We start from the raw sequence: 18,026 nt of genomic DNA, 5'->3' as shown, positions 1-18,026 counted from the left end.
ACGATTAAACAAATATAGCAACAATAAAAATATTAGACAAAAAAAATTAAATTTTTAACATTATTTTTTTTATCTGATTTAGTTAATTTTTACTTACTATTTGTGAATCATAAAAGTGCCAAATCAACAAAGGATGAAAGAAAGAAAGGAAAGAAAAAATAAAATAAAATAAAATAAATAAAAGGTAAAAATATATCGTATATACATATATGAATGATAAAAGTTTTATATAACTAGTGCTACTGCAATATGTGTATATATATAGATGGCAAATATACATATATCTGGATTACAATCAATATATAATATTATGACAATTATGAGATGGCAAATATACATATATCTGGATTACGATCAATATATAATATTATAACAAGAACGAAAAAAATTATTAGTATGCAAAAAAATTTCATGAATAAAAAATATAATTTAGAAAAAAATAAAGATAACGAAACAGTTAGAGCTTGTTAATTTAGTTTTAATTTTAAATTTTTATAAATTATATTTTAAAACAATTTTATAAAACTGTTTTTAGAAAAAAAAATTTGATAATTTAATTTTTAAAACTGTTTTTAGTTAAACTTTTGTTGGTTTTAGAAAGAAAAACAGAAAAATAAAAATAAAAACATCTGGCATGTTTGTTTTCTTTTTAAAAAGAGTTTTTTGTTTTTAAAAATAAAATATAATGTAAATTTGTACTGTATTTTATTTTTAAAACCCTTTTTAAAAATTTATTTAACATATTTATATTTAATATATTTTATAGGCTATGTAACATATAAATAATTCTAGTCAGATTTATTGATTAGGTTATTAAAATGTATAAAATGTTCCAATTTTACAAATTGAGTCAATGTATTATAACTTTCTCTATATAACATATAAATTAAACACATAAGGGTTAAAGAAACTACTTAGCCACAACTTTGAGAAATATATTTAATTATGTTTTGAAAAATTCGAAAGTTACAAATGAATTGAAACAAAAGAGATTTTTAAAGGAAAAGAATCGGTAGATTTCAAATGGTTATTAATATTAAGTAGCAACTAGCCCGTCTAGCTCAGTAGGTAAAGCGCAAGGCTCTTAACCTTGTGGTCGTGGGTTCGAGCCCCACGGTGGGCGTTTTGTATGAAACTTATATTTTAAAATTGGTATGGACCTTGTGGGGGGCATTGCAACAGGTGTTTCCTAATGGGCTCAGCCTTTTGTGTGTGTTTGGTGTTCTGGCCATTGTAAGTTTCTGTTTGTCTTTGTCTCTTCATCCTCCTGCCGACATATAAATTATTATATCCCTCGCCCGGACCCTTACTCAAAGCATGATAATGCCCCTTTAATTCTGATTCCATATAATTTAAATCATTATCACATTGAATTAATGGATGTCTAGTTATTGCCATATAATAACACCCTAAACCAACAACTACTTATTTTTATCCATCAATTGCCGCGTTAAATTAAACCCAACCTAACTGGGTCACTCTCCTATACTACAATTGAAGTGAATCAGCTACAACTCATCCATTGCCAAACTGATAATTAATCAGTATATTATTAGAAAGAAAAATTAAAAGACTAGTTGATATTGTACGGTGTATAACTTAAATCATGGACCACTAATATTCCTGTTGATCACCATCCCGCTATCAATCTGTTTTAATATTTAGGTCGAATAATTCAACCTCATTTCGATCCTGGCCTAAATGATTGATGAAGACATATTCCTTCACGAACTTAATCCAAATTCCTATATTAATTAGGAGGAGTTCATTTTTTTTGTGGCTACTCACTACCTAAGATAAAATAAATATGTAATATTGCAACATTGTTTGATTGAAATTATCAATAGTAAAATCCAAGAAGATATATAATTAATTCAGTAATGCTTACCAGCTAAGTATGTTAGAAATGCTAACTTGACCCGTTTATCCTCTAGTTTGCGTAAGTTTCTTCTCAATGACGTGCAATTATCACAAGGGTTTTAACATTTTGCTGCCATCCTGAGCAAACTTTTCTGGTGTCACTACCAGACCCTGATGCAGACTTTGCAGTGAGTTCTTCAGTCAATTAGGATGAAAGTTCACCAGTTGGCAAGCCTTTACTGCAGAGAAATGGAAAGATGGCATTGATGCTGATTAATTATCACAGTATATGTATTATTTTAAGCATGAACTACAGCTTGGACTCGTTCATATCGTACCATACAAAACTATCCAATTATTATGTTTCTTGGTATCTAAAGATATCATGATGGTAACAGATGAATAGCAACTTTAAATATTATTTTAACAGGGGTAGATGGTGGGGAGGGAAATCAAGAGTCATAAAAACCTAGTAGAAGGCTGGCCTTATGGCTTCTTTAAGGAATCGTCCTTCCATTTTGTTAGTTGGGTATGCTTCAAGTTAGGTTAGCACTAAAGTGTGGGACATGATGTCACATTTTTCCACATATGGTTTCTGGTCCACTCTTTCCTTCCTTCTCCCTAAATTTTTACTAACCGAATCCAAACCTCAAACTTGTTATAATCATGAAAGCCATATATGCCTCTAACCCAATTCAGTCCTTAAAAAGATGAACTAAAAATCAATACCCTTGTTCAAAAATATGCCTTTTTGTTTGAAAACTGCATGACCACACCACTACATGGTAATTGAAACTAACAATATTTCTTCTAGATTTCGTATAATGTAAATAAAACCATTCTTAAAATAAGCTGTGTCATTCATTGTCATGCAAGGCAACAATTTTAGTCTATTTAATTTTAACTCTTAGAATCACTTTCAATAATTGGAATTGATTTTGTTATATATAAAATATTAATGATTAATTTTATTTAAATAATATTCAACCGTATTTTTAAGATATTGATTAAAAACTACAATTTTTTTAAAATATATGAAAAATATGTCATACTTAATGTTATTACTATATTTTATTGGTACTTTACTACTTTTTCTAAAACACTTTTCTTAAATTACAAATTAATAACAGTTATTAAAGTGAATTAATTTTTTCAAATATTGTAATAATAGTATTTTTTTAAAAAATTATTCATTAATATCATTGAATTTAATTTGACTATCAATTTGCTTATTTTAATTTAGTTTTTTAGTAACTCTGTATATTAATGGCAATTAAAAAATATTAAATATTTCATAAAACAAAATACCTTATAACAAAATAGAAAATCTTTTAAATGATTACTTATATAAAAAAAAAATTAGGGAAAGCATTTCATTGAATTTTTCAATAATATTTTCATAATTCGACGTTGGACAGGGCGTGGAAAACCATGTTCCCCATTTTCATGTCTAATTTCTGTCCCATCTTCATTCCTAATTTTTGCCTGGAAGTGTTTTTTTTTTTAATTAGAAGTCTTAGGCAAAAAATACATATTATAATTTTTTAATTATGTAGATTATACACACATAAGATGTATTAAATGAGAATATTTTTTATGTGCATTATAAGCAATTTTTTAATTAGTAAATTATTTATTTTTTACATACATATTTAAATGTGGTTAAAGTACTATTTTTTTATGATTAGTTATTGTAACTAAATTACTTCAATATAGAATAATTTATAATCTACTTAACATAAGAACTAGGATCTAGCTAAACACTAATTTGCATTTTTCTTGAAACTAAGATGGCAGTTTATAAAATTTGTTCTCGTCTTTTAATACTTGAATATGAACTTTGAGATAATACACGTTTAGTGGAGTGAGGTCTCGTAGTGTTCATATATTCCTGATAAAGTATGCAAACGAAAGAATAATTTAGAATTATAATTAGATGGCTAGCTACGAGGTGGATGGAGTTATGTGTGCGTGTATACTATCATATGAATTGACGTGCTTATGTAATCAATGTAGGAAACATAAATCTCATATGAGATATCTAATATTTTGTTTCTCCTCTATAAATTACATTATCTTCCTTTTCTTTATAGGATGTATTTGAAATTAGTTTAAACAAATGAACGACGGCAGGAGATGAGAGGATTTTATAAAATTTTCCTTACTCAACTTTATCTCTTCTTCTAAATAACAAATTTAATTAATAATCTTATTTTATCTTTTTTTCATTATTTAAACAAATAATATATAAATAATTATTACTTTTTTAAAATACACGATATTCTTCCCATAAATAAAATATACATTGGAGAGCTACCGAGCAGTGAGCTAGCCACCCCTTATTTCTGTTGTTTTCTTGTCTCCTTGGAATTTTGATTTGTTATTTTTAAGTGTTTTTTTGTCTTCATTATGTTTTTGTCCATTTTTTAAGTGGTTCACCAATGGAGGCTATTGCGCTCTTTCTCTCTCTCTTATTATAATCAATTGTTGCTTTTACCTTTTTCTCTTGTCTTCAATTATATGCACATGCAAAGGATTTAATTACTTTATCATTGGAATTTTTTTACATAAAATTAATTTTGATAAATTTAATTACATACTTTTAATTTTATTATTAATATGTATAAAACATAAGATTGTGAAAATGAAACTTTAACATATACACAAGCATGCATATGTATATATGTTAAAGTCGGATTAGAGTTAGATAAATACCTATAAATTTAAATTTAATTATAATGCTTAGAATCTAATCAAAGTCGATACCTAGCTAAATAATAGGATCAGACACATATTTTGTTAATAGGCATCGGATAAAATTTATTAATTAATATACACGTTTTATTAAAAAAATCTCTTCCATTATGTACATGAATAATATTAATATTTAAAACTTTTGCTTATAAAGAACATTTTGCCAATAACTTTTTTCATTAGAAAGATTGATTGATTGATTTTAATATAGTTTCGTGTATAGATCGAGTTTTGACACTAAAAACGTTTTTCTTTTTTTCCTTACTCATTGAATAAATGTATATTTTTTACAACAATAATCGAAATGAAATTTATTCATAAACTTTTCGAATCACCAGGGCACTCTCCACAATCCTAATCTTAACAAAGAGACGTTTAAAAAAACAAATAAAATAAGGGTGTGGAAGGACATTTTTGTAACTGAGCAACAAAAGAATTTTAAAATTTGAATTATTCCCGTAATAAGTGCTACAAGCAACCGGTTGGGTTTTGCTTTCTAACGGATAACTTTATCGTTAGGTTAGATACCGTTGCATTCCCACAATCAGCTAAATTATATCAGGAGACGAAAATGCCCTCACAACTGCTGGTTATCTTTCTCCTGTTATACTTGTTCGGTAGCCACGTTTTTTTTTTTTTATTATTATTATCGACTGGAATTTTCCCCAAAGAAGGCAAAGAAAAAGCTGAAAAGCAAAGGCTTGCTGAGGGCGCATGTGAAGAGGAGATTTTCATGTTTGAGAGCACCAAGCCGATAATTATGAATCACAATGTTGATGAGAGATGCCAATAGGCCACACGTGAAACCTTTTTACGTTTTTTGCTTGTGTCCCACGAATGGTTTTCGATTCAGTGAAATATAAAAAGAGAATTCAAGCTCAATCTCCCAGTTCATGAAAAAGGTCACTTGATTGAATGCCTCTCTTCTCCATTCCTAAGAATAAAATTTTATAAAGTCACAAATTAGTTGGCAATCCTTGACTTTTTGCACATGATCGTCACGAGATATTTGATCCCAGGGAATGTGTAACGCTTCGATGTAGAACCCACTAGGTAGTAGAGTACAGTTGCCATTTGCCAACGAGCTTAGGCGCATCTACATCTTTGTTTCCTGCCATAGATAAATACCTGCTTCTGTTCAGGAAAATGGTTGAGTTACAAAAAAAATTTATTATCAGTGTCAATTACAACTTTTAATATATATATATATATAAAAGATGTGTATGAAGCATTTTTTTTTTACAAATCAAGGTCCACAGACATTAACATTATTTCCCTTTTGCATCAATTAACACTTTTCAGTAGCAGTTGGCTTATGTGGCTAATCTTTGACTAAATTTAGCAGGAAAAAAAAAGTAAACTGTGTTGAGTTATCATCACAAAGTGGGTGGGGTGATCAAGGCGAAAAAAAAAAAACGGGGGCACAACAGTGGCATTAGGGGAGGAGGGCAAGAATGTAAAATTAATGTGCACTCTTGTAACAACCGACATGTGGCGGTACATGCGGCGCACATGGTTACCGTCCAAACAACAAAAAGAGGTATGTATACTCAAATATACAAGGGCGGTTTAAGATTCAAAATTTAAGAGCAGAGTAAATAAATATAAATAATAAGAAAAAAAAAGTGAAAAAAAGAAGAAGAAGAAAGAGAAACGAGAGGGTTATATAAAGAGGTGAGTGTGCGTGGTTGACGTTTGCTTGCTTAGTTTTAAAACAGAAGAGTAGCTTCTACTTTGTACTATTCTCTTCACTCTCTATCTACGCTACACTCAACCCATTTACCTGTCCTTATATATGTTTATATAAATTTATATAAATAAACTTTCTCCTCTGCTCTCTCTACATTGAGCAAAAAGAATCTTGGAGATCGAGAGGTCATCGTTGTCATTCCTGCGCTGAAGATTAACATAACGACCTTGCGCACCCAGGAACAGGCACGGTCCCCACCCTCTTCCATTTTTAAATTTTTATTTTAATTATTTGGTTTTATTGGAGGGAGGAAGAGAAAGTGAAGAGTGAAGAGTGATGAGTAACAGGGGTTAATTGGTTGAGCAGGGCATTGTGTGACTTAGCAATATGGAGAGAAGCACTCCGGTGAGGAAGCCTTACACTTCAACCGCAGATCTGCTCACTTGGTCCGAAACTTCACCTGCCGATTCCCCAGCTCCTCCTTCCTCTGCTCTTCGTTCTCACCAGGTATTATATAAATTTAATATTCCCTTTCTTTTTTTGGTTTCATTCGTAATTTCGTATTTTGTTTTTTTTTTCTTGTATCGTACAATTTTAGCCGTCCGATGGGATCAGGAAGGTGGTTTTTGGGGGTCAGGTCACTGATGAAGAGGTCGAGAGCTTAAACAAACGGTGAGATCTACTCTACTCTCATTATTTTCCGCAAATTCAACTTTCTCGTTTTTTTTGTTATCAATACTTTGAAACAACTCGCTTTATTGTCCGAAATTTATGGTAACTCTGGAAGGAGCTGGTTCCTTTTTTTTTCTTCCCCAAAATACGTCACAATTTGTGTCATTTTCCGATTGATTGAAACGTTGTTTCCGTCGTTGATCTGTAATCTTTTTTTTTTTTTGACACTATTACTCTAACAATTTGAGCATATTATCTGTGGAGTATCTTGCTTAACTAGTCCACCCATTAGTAGGAAGCTAATGTTTGAAAAAAGGTGGAATGGGATTGGCTGAGTTGTTGGATCTATCATTTAAACCGTGCTTCCTTATTCCTCTTCTGATTTCCGTAGCACTTGCTTCTTCCTTTTAGAAAAGGAAAGTGGTAAAATGAGATAATTCAGTCAGTTGCAAACTCAGGCTGGTTAAAAATAGTAATACGAAATTCCATTCATGATACCTTCATTGTTGTCTTTCTAGTCACTGCAAAACCCTCATTCTTGTTTTGTGTTTTTGTGTACTGTAATCCAACATTGAGCTGCCGGTATCAACTCTGGCTTCTTGTAGAAATGGGACATATGGCCGCTTCTCTCGGAATGAAGAAACACCATTTCTTCTTCTATCCTTTCTCTCCCTCTCCCTTTCTCCCAATGTTGGAGCTTCAAAACAGTGATAGAGAATAGAGCGCGTTGGTTTCCTTGTATCTTTACTTGTAGTTTTCAGTTTCTTGTCTTATGATGCTACAAGGTTCCTATTTTAGCATTTGATTTGAGAGTTGGGAGTGTAATGAATTCAAACTGAATTTTTTAATCATATTATGAACGGAACTTGCACTTTTTCCTACTTCTGACTCCTGGATCAAATTTACTTTTTGTCTTTATATTCTGTGGCATCTGAAATAATCTAGCCGTGGAATTTCCAGAAAGCCTTGTTCGGAGTATAAGATGAAGGAGATAACTGGTAGTGGAATATTTGTAGCCAATGGAGAAGATGAGACAGCAGAAACTGGCAGTGCCAACCCTCCCCCAAATAAGACTGGAGTACGAATGTACCAGGTATTTATTCGTGTATATATGAACACAGATGCTTCTACATATTGTATTGATCATAGATTTGCAGTGGATTTCGGCTAACCTGTATTTTTATTGTTTCTTCTTTAATTGAAGCAAACAATTGCTGGAATCAGCCATATCTCCTTTGGTGAGGAGGAGAGTGTTTCTCCAAAAAAACCTACTACTTTGCCTGAGGTGGCCAAGCAGCGTGAGCTAAGTGGAACTCTGGAAAGTGAAGACTCTCAATTGAAAAAACAGCTTTCTGATGCGAAGTGCAAGGAGCTCAGCGGTCATGACATATTTGCTCCACCACCAGAAATCAAACCCAGGCCAATAACTCCTCGCATACTGGAGTTAAAAGGGAGCATAGACATTGGAGAACGTCATGTATGCACCACTATAAGTTGCTAACCTGAATTATTTGGGTGAATACTTTTCAAATTTCAATTTTGTTCTCCTAATTTTAAGATTTGGATTGTACTTCCAATAACCTCCCGAGGAAAGAGAGTGCATATAGAATTTTGTTCAGACAAACATGCCACCAGTACAATGTTTTAACAAGAAAAGCTGAAGTTATTGCTTCGTGGAACAGATAATGCATATTGTGGGCCATCATGATTTTGCTGGGTGTATAAATTATGTAGGGGGAGGGGGGCATAAAGATGATGTTCTTCATGCATATTGCAATGTTTTAATGTAACAGTTGCCTGCCTTTATGCATTTTAATGGCTTGCGCTATGACCTTGGTTTTACAGGCTGATGGGGATCAAGGTGATACCATGTCTACAGGGGAACCAATTATGAAGACAGCAAAGAAGATTTATGACAAGAAATTTGCAGAACTTTCGGGGAATGACATATTCAAAGGTGATGTGCCGCCTTCATCTGCTGAGAAATCATTGAGTGGGGCTAAACTACGAGAGATGAGTGGTAGTAACATCTTTGCTGATGGGAAGGTAGAAGCTAGAGACTACTTAGGGGGTGTACGGAAGCCACCTGGTGGCGAGAGCAGCATTGCCTTGGTATAATTTATTAGGTCTAACTTATCTTCATACTGTCTTGTTTTGTTTTAATTAATTTTTAGTGGGGATGTGTTATTATATTATTTGACCAAAAAGGACCATCTGCTAATTGGTTGTATGTCCATAATCCTGTGTTTTCCTCCGTGTTTGCTTTTAATGAGTGATTTGGACTGTTTACCTGATCCATTGTATCATTACTCGCTCTATATAGTCTTACATTCATAAGTATGCAATATAGCTTTTAATAATGCGCACCAAAGTTGATTTTGCCTTTTGGATATACATATTTGGCTGGTACACTCGATTTAGCATCAGCACCACAATGCACACCTTTAACGCCCAAACTCAGTTCCAAACATTGCTGCACTGCGCCACTGCTAGCATTAGCACCTGCTTTGCAACGACGCCAACACCGCACCAGCACTCGCAATGTACCACCAACATGAGGGCAAAAGCTGCGATACCATAAATACTATATTTGAGTAAACACTGTATTGGACATTGAAATTGTGAATATTAAATAAATTGGTTCCTGAAATTCTTAAAAAGACTTATTAGCCTTTCACTTCGTCAAATATTAAACATTTTAGTCTAATTTATAATTTTTATTATAATGGTATAAACATTTATCGTTGAGTGACACGATAGATGTTATTTAAAATAACTGTTTCCTTTTCTCTTAGTTACTGTTCACCAATCTTAACTCATTTTAGTCATCTACTACATATTTGGCAACAACCCCTTCCAAGCAGAAATCGTTTGATGCTAGTTGCTTTTCCTAAGTCAGTCATCTTACCTACAACTTTTGTAACTGTGGCAGCATTGAGCATTGAGGTTCCCAAAAAAGACGAAGGGTATAAAATACAGTGCTCTAATGTCACTCCAGTAAGAGCTTGGAATATAGTGAGAGGTGGATTTGTTGGTGGTGACACCACCATTTTACACTTCGCTAAATTACTATAAATTTTCATCTTTCTCTCCATTCCATATCACCTTTAAAATTTCCTTCATTAGATCCAATATTATTTTTTCACAGTTGTCCATGACCTCTGAATCTATGTCAGGTTCCAAAAGCAGCTTCATCACGCTAAAGCCTCACGTACATCATCGTCATATGCAATGTTACCAAACCATTGTTGTTGTGGTACAGACAATTGGGAGTGGTGGATAGGGAAAGAAGAACGTGTTTTGGGATGAAGGGAAGAGAAACGACGTTTTTCCATCCAAGTGTCACTTTATATGATAAAAGTTAATACAGATATTACTTAGACTAAAGTGTCTTTGACTATGTCAATGACTAACGAGCTTTTTAAATTATTTTGAAAACTAATTTATCAAGAAATTGTGTTTACTCTACTATATTTCTAAGAATCAATAAGTCTAAATTCAATATTTTCTTTTCAACGTTGGTTATTAGGTTTGGTTCTTTTTATAAGATATTCCAAGAGTCTTTTTTATGAAGCTGATCTATAATTTTTATGAATTATTTATTATGTTTTTTTAATTTATTCTTAATAAATGAAATAGGTAAAAACTTAAATTAAAATTAATAAAATTAAATTTTCATAATAGGATTAGATTTAATAACATTAAATAAGAATAATATTATTAAATCATACTATTTTTTAAAAAATAACTAACTTTAACTTTTGATTAAATTAGTTGAAAGTACTTTACAAAAAATGAAATATTATGCCGGTTTAAGCCAGTGGCTGGTATGTATAATTATAGGACGACAGAAATTCTTTATACTAGGTCGTAATTATTTTTAAGATAAATGATGAAACCTATATTCATTTTGGAAAAATTCCATTTCTGATTGTAACTATTCTTTCAATTATCTTCCTACCAGAGAACACAGAAGAATCATTTCAGAAAATGGAGTTGAAATTAACTCGATAGAGTGTTGCATAAAGAATGTGAGACTATTATTTTTTAATTATAAAAAAATTATTTTATAGTAGAACAAATAATTATCTTAATTTTTCATAAAGACAAGGAAAAGTTTTGTTCCAATTAATGCGATTATACCAATATCCATTGCCAAAGTGATATTCTCGATAACATAAAAGATAAATCCATTGGCAAGATGCAAGTATACTGCGTGAAAAAGAATAACATAGAAACTATTTGTTTTATTGTTGAAAATTTTTATTATTATTTGCATTTTAAAGAAGGCCGACCATATATTTTAAATATATTTTTTAAGATTAGACAAAATTTATGTTTATTAAATAAAAAATAAGCTTAAATTATTTAATAAAATATATTTAATAATAAAGAATGTTAAAAAAATTATGAAAAAATGTTTTTCAAATTTATTTTTATTTAAATGTGTGACTGCGATAACACGACATTAGATCAAAAGCATGAATGATGTAGTGGAAACTTTTTTCATTGAACAGTTCAGAATTAAAACAGAGAGTACCTAAAATTTAACAATAAATCTTCATTGTATTTAGACTGAATTTTATATCTAACCTTTTAGAATAAATATTCACTTCTAAGTATCTGAAATAAGAAGAATTATTCAAAACAATCTTTTAAAATTTTTTCCACAAAATAATTTTATTTTAAAATAAATTATTTTTGTCTTCAATTTTTAAAATTTTAAACAATAATATTTTTGTCTTATAATTTATTTTGCCTTCTTATATAATATTTTTTTTCTTTCCGCCGTCACTGCAATGTAAAAGTCTTTTTATAAAATGTCACGGTATTTGAACTTTATAAGAAACAACCGTTATATATAATTTTTGAAAACTAAATTCTCAGAACTAAAGGTTTTATAACTTTTTACTTCAACGCGGAAGGAAACAGTTTCTGAACTATTTGTAAATAATATTTTTTTTAACGCTTTTATTATTGTTATGACGTATTTTTTTATATTATAGTTTTATTTAATATTAACTTAAATACTAATTTTATAAAAATTATTTTATTTAATATCATAAAAATATCATTATAAACAAGTTTTATTTTTTTATTTTACTAAATTTTAAATTAGAAATATAATTTAATTTAACATTATACATGACATATACGAAAAAATTACTGATCAATACATAAAATATGGGAGTAAATATTCTTGACTTGTTGAAAAATAAAAACGAATTCAGCAAAAAGAAACAGCATTCGTTGCATATTCTTATTTCTGCTGCTCGTTTTTTTTCTTAAAAAAAAAACTTGGAGACTCTTTATTGTACACTAAATAAAATTTCTTTTAAATATTAAATGATATCTAATCAATAATTTAAAGAAATTTAATAAATACTCTTAAAATATTAATTGAAAGCGCTTAATGTACTTTGTTGAATTATTATAAAAAACAAGTATAAAATAAATAAAACAATTTTCTCAAAATAAAATTTATTTAATTTAATTTTTATTCATCTAAATTATTTCTAATTAATTTTATAAAAATATAACATATATTTAATTAATGACAAATAAAACAAGCTTAATTTATGATGAAATTTAAAATTTATTAATTAAGTTAGCAGCATGTTTTTTTTTTTTTTTGCTTTTTTTCACAGATGTAGTGAGAGAAGTTATTCATAAAAAAATTATTGGATAGAAATATTATTTAAAATAAAAAATAAAATTTATTTTATAATAAAAACTTTTAAATTGAGTGCAATTTTTTAAATTAATGTATTAATATTTAAATAAATTTAACCACATAATTTTATGAATTTAATTCAATATATTTATAGTGTATAGATTTTTTTTTTTATTTAATTTTGGATTGTTTGATTAGAAAAATATTATTAACCTCTATGGTATTTAATTGGATTTGTTAAATTTTAATTGTCTTTTTTAAAATATATTGGCAATGTATATATTTTTCAACACATTGATTTTTTACACGATTTTACTCTTTAAAACATAATTAATAATTGTTTTAATATAATTTTAATAAATTTAAAATTAAGGGGGTTCTTGATATGGAATTCTCTTAAATTTTTAAAATATTGCAGTTAGAAATTGTTAAATTTTTATATTTGGTACAATTTTAAAAAAAATCTATAAAATAATATTTTAGAATTTTTTTAATTAGGTTTTTAGAAAATATTTTCACGAAAAAGGCGAGAAATTTATATTTTTATAAAAATAAAAATTAATAATATAAATTTCAATTATATTCTTGAATGGTTTTAAACCTAAAGAAATATACCTATGAATATTGTGATAAAGTACTTGTTAATTTTATTTTCGTGTAAATTTTTTATAAAAGTAATTTATTTTATAAGAGCTTTTAAATTAATAAATTTAATATTAATAAAAAATTACTAAGCTCCAAGTTTAACATTGGTCAATAAATCCTGACTCACATTCTCTCTATACATTTTAAATATAAAATTTAAAATCATGTTAATTTATGTTTTAAAAATCTTTTGTATTAACGAGCACTGCTCTATTATAAATGTTTTGAGTAAGAATTACAATGTAAATTAAATTTTCCAATTTAAAATTTTTTAAAATAATATTTTTGAAAAGTATTAATATTCTTAAGAAATACTATTTAAAATAAAATTGACAGAAAACATGATTATTAAAAAACATAATCCCTCCAAAAGAAGAACATAATTCTCAAGAAATTATTTTCACCAAATGCTCTTTCCTTTATTATTATATATCACTTTTTAATTTATTCTCTTTCCTTTAATATGAATAAAGGTTTTATAAAACAGGGCAGAAAATAAAATAAAAATAAGGTATAACTAAAATATTCTAGAGATTAAACAAAATCAAATCGAATCAATGAGAAAGTAAAACAGAATTATGGAAAGATTGTAACAGATAATATGGCTTCGATTTGGATCACCCTTAAAAATAGCTGAGTATGAGAAAAGAAGGGCCTTTCTTATTGTTAGTAACGCCGCTGGTTGTTCCTTTGTGGGCGTGAGCAGTACCCTCGATACACTAGACACTGTCAGTATCAAAATCCTTATTCTCTTTTCTCTTTTCACAAATCCCCATGAAATCAAAACCAGATTCATATGCTATCACTCTCATGGCCACACTTTCGTGTCCTTTCTAATTCCGTCCTTTCTCACGTGCCTTTTGCCGTTAAAATATAAATTAACAAACAGGATTCAATTCTGTTTCTGAAATCCGCCATCGCAGCAACAATGCTGAAGATATCAGACGACACAAGGAGAAACAACGACGTAGAACCAGAAACAAGGTTCGTTGGGATTCCCAGCACCCCAACAACGCCGTCATGTCTCCGCGTTCATCATCACCTTCACCCTGACCACGTGGCTGTTGGGTCCCCTGTTAACAGGGTGAATCCTTCTTCATCTTCTTCTGCGAACGGGTTTCATTCCAACCCATATGCACCCTCTCGCAACGATCACAAATTCTGGTTCGACTCTGACTCCTCCAATCTCTGTGACACCAAGTGGGTTAATGATCTGGGACTCTCCAACGATTTCTCCAGGATGAACATCAGTGTCTTCGATGGAACCCAAACCAGGGGATATGAATACGATGCATGTCCCTTTCAGGCTCCCTTTTCTTGTTTCAGTGAACCAGGAAACCTCGTATATGAGCATCTTACCAATGCGGCTTTTGGGAAAGGTTACACTTTTGGCACCCCATTTGGCTCCTCTCTCCCTCGTGATGATGCTTATCAAATGTATCATCACGTTGCGGAACAGAGGAAGAAGGAGCAACAGGGGACTAGTAGCTATCAGCTTCTCTGTGATCGTTTCATGGGTTCAAACGCTCTCGGAGCTGGAATGGATTCTGAAGGTAGCTGGAGGGTCAAGAGCCCGTTTAGGCTCTCTCAGATGACGCACACTGGAATGACTTTGAATCCTAATGCTCCATCGCATTTTTATGGTGCAGAAAAGGAAAGGGCTTTTACGAACAACACTGAACGTGCTTTTGACCCTGCTGCGTTTAGATGTGACAACAGTATTATCATACAAGGGAAAGATGTAAAACACTGCATTGACAACGGGTTCGGTTCTTTGACGGGCTGTAGAAGGACTAGTCCACGAGCTGAGGTTGCGGGGGAGAATGTTCCCAAGAACTTCTCTCATGGTCCTCCTTCTGGGAATGTTTTTGAGAATAACGGCACTCTCGGTAGTGATTTCACACTCCCCATGCTGCTGAACTTTTATTCTCTTGACGATGTGCAAGGTCACATGTATAAGATGGCAAAGGATCAAAACGGTTGTCGCTTTCTGCAGCGCCTGGTTGATGAGGGAACCTATCAGAATATGTGTGCGGTGTTTGAGGGAATCATCGGTAATGTGGTGGAACTCATGATGGATTCTTTTGGTAATTATCTTGTGCAGAAGTTGCTGGATGTTTGCAACGATGAACAAAAGTTGCAGATTGTGCTCATGTTGACTAAGGATCCAGGACAGCTTGTTCGCATCTCTTTAAATACACACGGGTAATTAAGAATTTCATTCTTATTCTTTTATTTATGGGATAAAGCAAGTGCTTTATTTTGTTCGGTGAGTTAATACTTGTGTTCATGCCACAGGACGCGTGTGGTACAGAAGCTGATTGAGACCCTTAACTCCGCTAAGCAAATTTCATTGGTGAAGTCTGCTATTCAGCCAGGTTTTCTTGATCTTATTAAGGATCTGAATGGAAACCACGTCATACAACGTTGCTTGCAATGCCTTAGCTGTCAAGATAATCAGGTAGTGTACCACACTTCTCTCTTGTACCATTTTTAGGTTTCGCAGTCAATTTTATTCCCATTTTTTTACCCTAGTTTTGTTCTTTTGTATTTCTTGAACATTATTATGCAAGTAACTGTATGGCAATGCAGTGTTCATGTGCGTACTGTGAAGAGAAACTAGCTTCTTAGTAGCATTACTTATTTTAGACATTTCTGACTCACTGAAAGATCTACATGTCAAAGAAAGAAAAGTATTGCCATAGCAGTCATATTATCCTAATACAAACCTTGATTTGACATTGTCTAGTATGGGAATTAGTTATGCATCTCCGTTTCTCTCTTTCGTTGCATGCGTATATCAAAGGCATAAGGAATAGGTAGGTAAGGCTTTTAACTATTCCTCTTAAATGAAACAAACTTACAAAAAGTCAAGTAATTTAGCTTCAAATTCATCTCATATTAATCAACATAAATTGAGTGGTGAGTATTCATCTTATATTTAAGTCTTATACCTTATACCTTCATATCATGTGAATTATATATTGTATTCATACAGTGATGCTTAAACTATTTCATTACCCGCTTCATATGTTTCTAGTGTTGGACAGTTTCTCTGGCCTCTTTCTTGTTGATAATCTGTGTGATACATTATTATTTAACAAGTCATATGCTTTTGTCTGATCTTTATCATCAGAAGTTACGAAAAGGTTAGTCATCACAGCCAAGTTCGGTATTTATTGAGTCTACCTTCTTCGATCCTAGAACTAGAATTCACCTTGATCTATGTGATACTACTTTTTTACATTTTTTAATTTCCATTTTCTTTCTGTGCTATGTCATTTTTCTTTTTACTTCCAATCTTTCTCTAACTTGCATTGCCATTAATGACTCACAGGGTGTTTTAAATATCATGGTTTAATATCTAATGCATTGTTTGTTTCCGTGGAGCCTCTTGGTGAAGTTGTTTCTTGTTTCTCTTATCATCATGGCAGTTTATTTTTGAAGCTGCCGTGAAGTTTTGTGTTGACATAGCAACTCATCGACATGGATGCTGTGTACTGCAACGTTGCATTGATCACTCAGTGGGAAAACAAAGAGATAAGCTGGTCACAGAAATCTGCAAACACGGGCTTCTCCTTGCTCAGGATCCATTTGGGTAATTTGCATTTGATCCTCGTCTATATTAGTTTGTTTATTTATTTATTGCTTTTCTTCCTGAATCAGGTTCAGTTTTACATAGATGTTGAAAACATTGCAACATGATGTGGAAGTGGTCATAATTCTATCCATAAGTTGTTCTAGAGTTTATAATTTAATATTTATTAATGTGAAATTCTAAGCTAAAGCTGACTGAAACTATCGTGCAGAAACTATGTTGTTCAATATATTATAGAGATGGAGACCCCAAATGCGTCAAGCAAACTGCTTGGTCAGTTCAAAGGGAATTATGTAAACATGTCTACTCAGAAATTTAGCAGTCACGTGGTTGAAAAATGCCTTAAGCACATTGGAGACAGCAGATCAAGAATAGTTCGAGAATTGCTATCTGCCCCTCACTTTGAACAGTTGCTGCAAGACCCATATGCCAACTATGTCATTCAATCTGCTTTAACTGTTACTAAGGTTTGAAGAAAATGATTTAACTCTCTTGTCATTGTAGCTTAAAGTTGATATAACTTAAAGATTATGTGTCTATCTGTTTTAAACAGGGGTCTCTGCATGCATCTTTAGTTGAAGCAGTTCGTCCTCACAAAATCTTGCGCACCAGTCCATATTGCAAGAGGATTTTCTCTGGGAGCCTACTCAAGAAGTGATGTGAAACAGTCACATGTGTTGTTGTTTTCACTAGACTCAGCTACAATTTATAATTGTAGTCTTTTTTTATTTTTATATCTAACTGCATAAACCATTAGTTTAAGTATGTATTTTTGTTTATGTTTTTTCAGAGAGAGAGACAGGTCTCACTCTCATCATTCCACAAGGCAAGTATTGTTTCCAGCTTATGCTTTGAATAGGTTGTCTTGTATTATTTTGTTGTTCCATCTGTTGTCTGTTATATATGGAACATCCAGGACTTCTTAATTTCTAGATTTTGTACACAGATTAATTTGTTCCGTGGTATTTGGTTTCTAATTATTAATAACTTAGAGATTTAGATTTTGTTTCTGGTTTCAATTTTTAAGAATTCTAATGATTTGAGAAAAATGCTTTTAATTAAATAAATATCTATTTTGTAATTCATATAACATCTAATTTTATTATTATTATTTAAATTATATATATATATAT

At 31.0% G+C, this 18,026-nt stretch overlaps 2 protein-coding genes and 1 non-coding gene across 3 annotated transcripts; all 3 read left to right on the top strand.

Moving 5' to 3' along the window:
- The first annotated feature begins 1,050 nt into the window (after positions 1-1,050).
- TRNAK-CUU lies at positions 1,051-1,123 on the top strand. Its single transcript has one exon. It is a non-coding gene; the product is annotated as a tRNA-Lys (tRNA).
- A 5,203-nt stretch (positions 1,124-6,326) lies between these two features.
- On the top strand, positions 6,327-9,274 carry LOC113872149. Its single transcript, XM_027509466.1, has 6 exons — positions 6,327-6,549; positions 6,671-6,811; positions 6,903-6,976; positions 7,937-8,069; positions 8,181-8,453; positions 8,822-9,274. The coding sequence occupies exons 2-6, from the start codon at positions 6,692-6,694 to the stop codon at positions 9,092-9,094; spliced, it is 873 nt and encodes a 290-aa protein (XP_027365267.1). The 5' UTR covers positions 6,327-6,549; positions 6,671-6,691; the 3' UTR covers positions 9,095-9,274.
- Positions 9,275-14,223: 4,949 nt separating this feature from the next.
- Positions 14,224-17,551, top strand: LOC113867027 (putative pumilio homolog 8, chloroplastic). Its single transcript, XM_027501945.1, has 5 exons — positions 14,224-15,500; positions 15,594-15,756; positions 16,730-16,893; positions 17,105-17,360; positions 17,447-17,551. The coding sequence occupies exons 1-5, from the start codon at positions 14,224-14,226 to the stop codon at positions 17,549-17,551; spliced, it is 1,965 nt and encodes a 654-aa protein (XP_027357746.1).
- Positions 17,552-18,026: the final 475 nt, after the last annotated feature.

This window comes from Abrus precatorius, unplaced genomic scaffold (genome assembly GCF_003935025.1).
Source record: "Abrus precatorius isolate BTA unplaced genomic scaffold, Abrus_2018 Scaffold10, whole genome shotgun sequence".
NCBI classification, from domain to species: Eukaryota; Viridiplantae; Streptophyta; class Magnoliopsida; order Fabales; family Fabaceae; genus Abrus; species Abrus precatorius.
Note: the sequence above shows the minus strand (reverse complement) of the source record. Positions and strands in the feature narration are given on the sequence as shown.

Bases quoted from the DNA above. Each gene is read 5' to 3' on its own strand.
- LOC113872149 (XM_027509466.1), top strand. From the start codon at position 6,692: ATGGAGAGAAGCACTCCGGTGAGGAAGCCTTACACTTCAACCGCAGAT. The intron at 8,070-8,180 runs GTATTTATTCGT...CTTTAATTGAAG, and splicing joins CTGGAGTACGAATGTACCAG to CAAACAATTGCTGGAATCAG. The intron at 8,454-8,821 runs GTATGCACCACT...TTGGTTTTACAG, and splicing joins TAGACATTGGAGAACGTCAT to GCTGATGGGGATCAAGGTGA.
- LOC113867027 (XM_027501945.1), top strand. From the start codon at position 14,224: ATGCTGAAGATATCAGACGACACAAGGAGAAACAACGACGTAGAACCA. The intron at 15,501-15,593 runs GTAATTAAGAAT...TTCATGCCACAG, and splicing joins ATCTCTTTAAATACACACGG to GACGCGTGTGGTACAGAAGC. The intron at 16,894-17,104 runs GTAATTTGCATT...ACTATCGTGCAG, and splicing joins CTTGCTCAGGATCCATTTGG to AAACTATGTTGTTCAATATA.